Source organism: Elephantulus edwardii, unplaced genomic scaffold, assembly GCF_000299155.1.
Source record: "Elephantulus edwardii isolate Elephantulus edwardi_28Jun2011 unplaced genomic scaffold, EleEdw1.0 scaffold00185, whole genome shotgun sequence".
Classification (NCBI taxonomy): domain Eukaryota; kingdom Metazoa; phylum Chordata; class Mammalia; order Macroscelidea; family Macroscelididae; genus Elephantulus; species Elephantulus edwardii.
Window position 1 is genome coordinate 5,881,338 of NW_006399935.1, and position 7,983 is coordinate 5,889,320.

Consider the following 7,983-nt stretch of genomic DNA (forward strand, 5'->3'; position numbering starts at 1 on the left):
CCAGGATACTGGGAAGACTGTTTATGTTGTGGATTAGGACTTCTAGTGTTGTTCCTAGCTTTTCTGTAATGAAGTTTATAGTCCTTGGTTTTAGTCAGGACTCCTTTCTTAATCACAAAGGTTCTGAGGCACAGAGAGGAAGGGGGTGTCGAGGGAGAAGGACGTGATGGGAGGGAGACTTCTCTGATGCTTCCAAGAGGGAGGAGGTGGCCTCGAATGGAGGAAGCGGAAGGCTCTAGAGGTCGGAGTAGGAGCTGTTGTTAGTGCTCCATGGCCGGCTTGGACTCCCAGGAGCCACACACACAAAGCCTCCCGATCCTGCCCCCACCCATGTCTGCTGCGCTGAGCCCAGCTTCAGTCGCTGTATCTGTCCATCGTGCTGACCCTCCTCGTTCCGCAGCATGAAGTCCTGCTCTGAACCCCTCCTGAGAACATGCCCAAAGCATGTGAGCTGAACCTTCACCCCTTCACCACCTGCACCTCTAAGAAGCCTCCGGGCTGTCATTCTTCCAGGCCAGATGTGTCTGTTCCTTTGTCCACCGCTCTGTCACCACCACAGTGCAGAGGCCTCTGTCCTTCTGCGGTCTTCCTGCTGTCTGAGTGAGGAAGACCAGAAAGAGGGAGGAAACAGTCCCCCTCCCCAGAACTTCCTGAGGAGCACACAGCTCGGGGACACGCTGGTGTTCGCCCAGGGGGACCGTGTCAAACTCCTCACCCGCAGGGCCGTGAGGAAGTATGCTTGCCCTAATGCAAACCCCAAAATGTTGGTTAGGGTAATTGATGGTTGAAGGGCAATGCACAGACTGGTGCCATTGAGTATGACTCAGAGCGACCTTCTGAACAACAGCTCTGATCCCTGTCCTGTGCTGTCCTCACACCTCCTGACACTCTTGAGCCCACTGCTGCAGTCACTGTGTCAACCCATTTGGTTGAAGATCTTTCTGTCTTTTACTGACCACCTTTCCAAGGATGTTGTTCCTCTCCAAGGAATCGGGTCTCCTAGTGACATAGCCAAAGCACGTGAGAGCAACCTTTGTCATTTTTGCCTCCAAGGAGCACTCTGGCTGCTCCTTCTCCAAAACATACCTGTTTGTTCTTTTGACAGTCCATGGGATGTTCAGTGCTCTTCTCCAACACCACGGCTCAAAGGCATCAATCTTCCTGTCACCCTTAGTCACTGTCCAGCTCTCACATGCATCGTAAGTGATGGACAAGACCATGGCCTGAATCAGGTGCACCTTAGTCTTCAGAGTGACATCATTGCTAGGGGAGAGAAATCACACAGTCATATCCATGAATGAAGAAAAAAAAATCTCTGATAAAATTCAGCCTCCCAAGAACTTCAGGGGACAGTGAACTTGGGTGTGGAAGACCCAGAACAGGGAGGTGAGAATGACCACACATCTCAGAGAAGGCCACATGTCCCTGAATTGTGCTGGAGAAATCATTGCCCTGGTGTATGGTATGCTAAGCAGATTTTCAACAATAACAAAATATTTTTTTTAAAAAAGGAAAAGTATCCAAAATAAAAACTTCCTGCAAACCAGAAATAGAGAGTGTCCCCAGGGTAAAAAATGGTGCTATGGGTTGAAAACTTGGACGTTCAAATCCACCAGAGGCGCCGTGGAAGAAAGGCCTGGTGATCTACTTTGGGAAAAATATTAGCTATTGGAAGCCTGATGGGAACAGGAGGGTCATCGGAGGTCAGAGTTGACTCGAGGGCAGCTGGATTTTGGTGCTGTGTCCTCCTGCATGTTCCATCAAATTCAGACAGCAGAAAATCACAGAACTCCTTGATCTCTTCATCTTTGGCTTTCCTGATTGGCACGTGTATTTGAATAATGGTTGCGTTAACGGGTCTTCCTTGTCCCCTTTTGGTGGTATCGTACCATTCAGAACATGGTACTTCAGGAGAGATCCTGAAATGTTCTTTCTGAAGATGAACGTGCACTGTTCTCTTCAATCTGTCATTCCTGGGATGATATATCATATCACTGTCTGAGTCAGAATGGTCAGTGACAGTCCCTTTCGGCTGGCTAGTGCCTGACGAGGGATATCACTGGTGATGTCACACGGATCTTGGCTGACAGCAGAGAATACTGGAAAGATGTTGCCTTGTGCTTTCCTAACAAATTACAGCTTAACATTGAGAAGAATGGGAATCCCAGAACATTTAATTGTACCCGTGGGAAACCGGGACCTAGACCAGGAAGCAGTTGTCCGAATGGAACGAGGGAGCACTGCATGGTTTCAAATCAGGAACGGTGTGGGTCAGGGTTGGAAGCTCTCTCCACACACAGTCTGTACGCTGAGCGAATCATTTGAGAAGCTCGAATCTATGAGAAGAGTGTGGCCTCAGGACTGAGCCTGTCAGAGGCAGTGAGGACGGCGCAGGGTAGAGGCAGGTTCCCACCTGTTGTCCAAGGGTCGCTGTGGGTCAGGTGGACGCAGTGGCACCTACAATGGCCCTGTCCTCCTGCCTGCCCACACCACCTCTCCCCTGGCTCCACGCTCGCTCTTCCTCCTGGGCTGTGCCATGGGGTCCCTATGCCTGGCGCCCTGTACCCCCTTCCTGCAAGCCCCCAGCGGGTCCCTCCACCTCCCATTCCCAGCAGGAGTTCCCTGGGAGAGCTGGGAGCGGGATTTCCCGGTCCGCCCCGCCCCCGGATTGGCAGAGGACAGGCCTGACGGGCTGACAGCAGAGGAAATTCCCCGGGAACCTGTTTCTCTGCTTCCTGGCCTGGCAGGGGCGCCCAGTGCAGGGACAGGCCGGCCACAGACCCTAGCCCGCTGTCATGGCCTCGGCCCTGAGCCCGCCTCGTGCCCCCAAGCCCAAGAGCGCCCCACCTTCTCACTACCATGAGAGCTTTCTGGAGAAGAAGGGGCCACAGGATCGGGTGAGCAGACTTCCCTGCGGGGCGCCCGGCAGGTGTGGCACCTCGCTGGTCTCCCAGGCAGGAGCGGGGCACCTGTGGGGGGCTGGACACAAGCAGGGCCTGAACCAGGGCTGGGGCGCCCGTCCCTCTGTCTGTCTACCAGTCTGAGTCCTGCTCGGATTTGATCTCTGTCTCTCTGCCTGTCTTTGCCTGTCTCCATCTGTGTCTGTCTCTCTGCTCCTGTTTGTCTGTGTCTCAGCCTCTGGTGTCTCTCTCTGTGTGTCTGTCTCTGCCTATGTCTCCCTTGGTTTCTGTCTCTCTTTATGTCTCTCTCTTTCTCTGTCTCTTTGTCTCTCTGTCTCTCTCTCTCTCTGTTTCGGGTTTTCTCGCTGTCTCTCAGATACAAACAAGACCAGGAACTTCCTCCAGGAAACGGGGAGCTCTCTGCACCCTGTGCCTCCTCTCGCTCCTCAGTCCTGGCCCAGAAATGCCTTTGTGAACTTTAATCACAGAGGTTAAGGCCCGGCCGACTGCGAGGCTGTGTGTGGGGCCAGAAAGCGCACATTCAGGATGACTGGTGTGTGTGTGTGTGTGTGTGTGTGTGTGTGTACATGCATACACACTTGGTGCCTGCCCCTCAGTCCCCACAAGGTCTCATCCTCATTCCCCTCCTCCCTTGGCCTCGATACTCTTGTTTCTGACATGACCCTCTGCCCTCTGACCACCTCCAGGCCACCCACAACGCAGACCTCTCATCCCAGAATGCTGTTCCCTCAGCTCCCTGTCTGGGGGACCATCCCCAACTATCAGGGCCTCTGCAGGCAGTAGGTTATAAAGGTTCAAAAAGTTCCTAGCCCTCAAGTTCAAAGGACCTGAGTTTAAGTCTCCATCACAGTGAGGTCTTACACAAAGGAGTCTAACACTCTGAGCCTCAGTTTCCTCACCTATGAAGTGGGTGAATAGGGCTGCAGCCACAAGTTCAGGGGTGGGGTGGGGCTGCAGCCACAGATGCAGAGGTGGGGGTGCTACAGGCACAGATGTGGGGGTTGGGAGGCTGCAGCCACAGATACTGGGGGAGGGGGTCTCTCAACAGGCTAAGGGCCTGAGACAGACCTAATACTATAGGGGCACACGTGTGACCTCACCCACCTCCCCTGACTCCACTGAAGTCATTGGTAACTGATCACTGGGTTGATAATAATGGTATTGTTTGTATCATTTCAATTCTATAGATGGGAAAACTGAGGCATGATGAGCTTAAATAGTTTGTGCAATGGAACATAGCTGTATGTGAATGAGTAGATCTGACTTTGTGAGCTGAGTGGTTTTAGTCATTCTGCAATTTATTTTTTATTACACACAGTAGTCTCTCAGTAAATGCTTATTAAACATATGTATGCATGTATGTATATATGCACGCATGTATGTATGTATGTATGGATAGGTATGGTCATAGAAGAAGTGGGTGAAACCCAGGGATTCGCGATGCAAAGAGTACCAGAGGAATGCCCGTGTTTCATTGACTTTGCAAAGGCATTTGACTATGTGGCTCACAGCAAATTGTGGTTGACCTTGAGAAGACTGGGAATCCCAGAACACTTGCTTGTGCTCATGTGAACTCTATACTTGGACCAGAAAGCAGTTGTCAAAATAGAGCAAGGAAACACTGAATAGTTCAAAGTCAGGCAAGGAGTGCATTTGGGATGCATCCTGTCTCCATAACTTTTCAATCTCTATGTGAAACAGATAATTTAGGAGGGGTGTGGCATCAGGGTTGGAGGAAGATTCATTAATAACTTATGATATGCAGATGACACAGCTTTGCTTGTTGAAACTGAGGAGGACCTGAAGCATTTGCTGCAGAAGGTCAAGGTTACTGTAACCTTCAATACGAATTGAAGCTCAGCGTAAAGACAACAAAGATTCTCACCATTGGGCCAATTGGCAGCATCTGCTAGATGGAGAAGAGACTGAGGTTGTTAACAATTTCAGCTCGCTCAGCTCCACAATCAACATTCTTGGCATCAGCAGTCAGGAAATAAAAAGATGAATTGTATTGGTGAAGTCTGCTATCAGGAATCTCTCCAGAATACATACTAAGGAGCAATGATGTTAGTCTAGGGACTAAAATGAGCCTGATCCAGGCCATGTCTTCACAATTACTTGCTATGCATCAGAGAGCTGGACAATAACTAAGGATAACAGAAGGAGAATTACTGCCTTTGAGTTGTGCTGGAGAAGAGTATAGAACATATCCTGGACCACCAAGAGAACAAAAAGGTCCATATTGGAGACAGTAAAACCAAGTTTCTCCTTGGAGGCTAGGACTTTGAAGCTCCATCTCACAATTTTGGGCATGTGGCCAGAACGGACCGATCCTTGGAGAAAGATCATGCTGGGAAGGGTGTAGGGATAGCACAGGAGAGGAAGACCCTAGAAGAGAGGATTGATACAGTAACTAGGGCAGTGGGGTTAGGTGTGTCAGTGTCAGTGAGACTGGCTCAGGACAGGGCTGGGTTCAGAGGTGTCATACATAGGGTTGCTATGAGTGGCAGCCAAGTTGATGGCACACAACAACAACAATGTGGATAGACAGATAGATAGATGAATGGATCTATTAGTGGGTTAATGGGATGAGTGTGTTTTGAATGAATGAATGGATGAATGGATGGACAGATAAAGGGATGGGTGGAAGGATGAATGAGTAGAGAGATGAGTAGTTGGGGGATGAATGAATGGGTTGATGAAGGGATGGGTGGATGAATGCATGAAGGAATGTGTGAGTGGGTGGGTGGGTTAATGGAGGGATGGGTGGATTGAGAGATGGATAAGTGGATGGAAGGATGGATGGATGGATGGATGGATGAATGCATGGAGGGATGGGTGGGTAAGTGGACAGAGGGATGGGTGGATGGGTAAACGGAGGTACGGATGGATGAGTAGACTGAGGGATGGATGGATGGGTGGGTGGATCGAGGGATGGGTGCATGGAGGAATGAGTGGATGGAGGGATGGATGGATGGGTTGATGATAAAAGCATGGAGGGATGTATAGAGGGATGGGTGGATTGAGAGATGGATAGGTGGGTGGAAGGACAGATGGATGAATGCATGGAGAGATGTGTGGAGGGATGGGTGGGTAAGTGGACAGAGGGACAAGTGCATGGGTAAATGGAGGTATGGATGGATGGGTAGATGGAGAGATGGATGGGTGGATCGAGGGATGGGTGCACGGAGGGATGAGTGGATGGATGGATGGATGGATGGATGGATGGGCTGATGATGAAAGAATGGAGGGATGTATGGAGGGATGACGTTGGTGAGTGGATGGATGGCGGCATTGAAATGAGTAGGTGGAAGGACAGAGGAGTGGATTGATAAGTAGGTGGACAGAACACCATGAACTATCCACTTAATTCTAGCCCTAGTCATGCCCACATGTTGGGAGGCTGCTTCAGGCTGGCCATTCAGTCAAGGTTCCCTTCTGGCCTTACCTCCAGCTCCGAGGTCATAAGTGGGAGTGGGAAGACCTTTGACAAGACATCACGTGGTCAAACCCACAAAACTTGTGATGAAGGTAGAGGAAGGAGGAATGCCATCCAGGTGGGGACAGTGCACAGGCCCGGGGGCAGGGTTTTGGAGGTGTCATATTTTGCCACCTCATCGCCTTCTCTTCCTCTCCTTCTGGTCTCAGGATTACAGGAAGTTCTGGGCAGGTCTCCAGGGTCTCACCCTTTATTTCTACAACAGCAATCGTGACTTCCAGGTAAGGATGTGGTCCTCGGAGGTGGTCCTCCCTTGACCCCAGGGGCCCAGTGGGAATGTGGGTGATGTTGCTGAGGGGCAAAGAGTGTGATGCTCAGACCTCATACCTCTTGGCCCCCAGCATGTGGAGAAAGTGGATCTGGGAGGATTTGTGAAGCTCACAGATGAAGCCCCCTGGGGGAGCATGAGGGACTCTGGAGTCCATTTCAGCCTGGTCCTCCGGAACCAGGAGATCAAGTTCAAGGTAAGTCTCTAGGATATTAATAGAAGAAACCCAGCCCCTATTACACTACTAGACACATATCAGCAGGCTGTGGTGAGCCTGTCAGAGTGACCTCGGACAAGCTACTCACCCTTCTGGGCCTTCATCTCCTCAACCACAAAATGAATGGTGTGAGGTGTGAGGTGTGAGGTGTGAGGTGTGAGGTGACTGGCCCCAGACCTGATCCACATGGAGCATCAGTGCCCTCATTCATCATTCAGCAAATATTAATCGAACACCTGTGTGTATCATATGTCCTGGGGAACGTGCAGCCCAGGTGCTCCTTGGAGGCAAGGATGGCCAATCTTTATCTCACATCCTTTGGACATGTCGCTAGGAGAGGCTATTCCTTGGAAAGGGACATCATGCTTGGGAAGGTGGAGGGTCAGCGAAGGAGAAGACCCTCAACGAGATGGACTGAGGTGGTGACTGTAACAACGAGTTCAAGTATATAAGGGCTGATGAGGATGGTGCGGGGTAGGGCAGGGTTCTGACCTGTTGTCCACGGGGTGGCTATGAGTTGTACTTGACTCCCGGCCACCTAACACCTGTGTGCCAGCTGCTGTTCTAGTTAATGAGAGCTGGGCCTGCGAAGAAGACAATAAAAGATTCTGGTTCTGAAACCAGGCTTCCTGATGGGCTAGAGACTGGTGGAAGCCCCAGCCCATATGGCCCACAGTCACCCTTCAGACTTGGATCTGAACCGACCTTTGTGGCTCAAGTTAGGGTCAAACAATAGACACACTTATCAGGTCAACAATTACTCCAGGAAGGCGCTCGCTCCTCCCAACAGTCAACCACTGGAGACCGAAAGGGCAGCACTTGGTCACGAACAAAGTTCAGAAGGCAGGAAAAGTTAGGAAGGAAGGAGGAGAAGAGGGAAACACGGCAGGAGCTGGATGAGTAACGTTCCGTGGTGGAGACATCAGTCAACATCCCGAGACAAAAAGCACATTAACTCTCAGATGGAAAATTGATCTGCTTCATCAGCCTTCACCCAGTTCTCTCTCTCTCCTCTCCCTCTCTCCTTTCTGTCTCTCTTCTCTCCCTCTCTCCTTCTCTCTCTCCCTCCTCCTCTTCC

At 50.8% G+C, this 7,983-nt stretch overlaps 1 protein-coding gene across 1 annotated transcript in view; it reads left to right on the top strand.

Moving 5' to 3' along the window:
• The first annotated feature begins 2,795 nt into the window (after window positions 1–2,795).
• Window positions 2,796–7,983, top strand: part of STAP2 (signal transducing adaptor family member 2) — a 17,309-nt gene continuing 12,121 nt past the window's right edge. Inside the window, exons 1-3 of the mRNA XM_006896443.1 lie at window positions 2,796–2,897; window positions 6,570–6,641; window positions 6,762–6,884. Of these exons, the coding sequence (XP_006896505.1) occupies window positions 2,796–2,897; window positions 6,570–6,641; window positions 6,762–6,884 (297 nt within the window). The remainder of the gene's footprint in view (window positions 2,898–6,569; window positions 6,642–6,761; window positions 6,885–7,983) is intronic.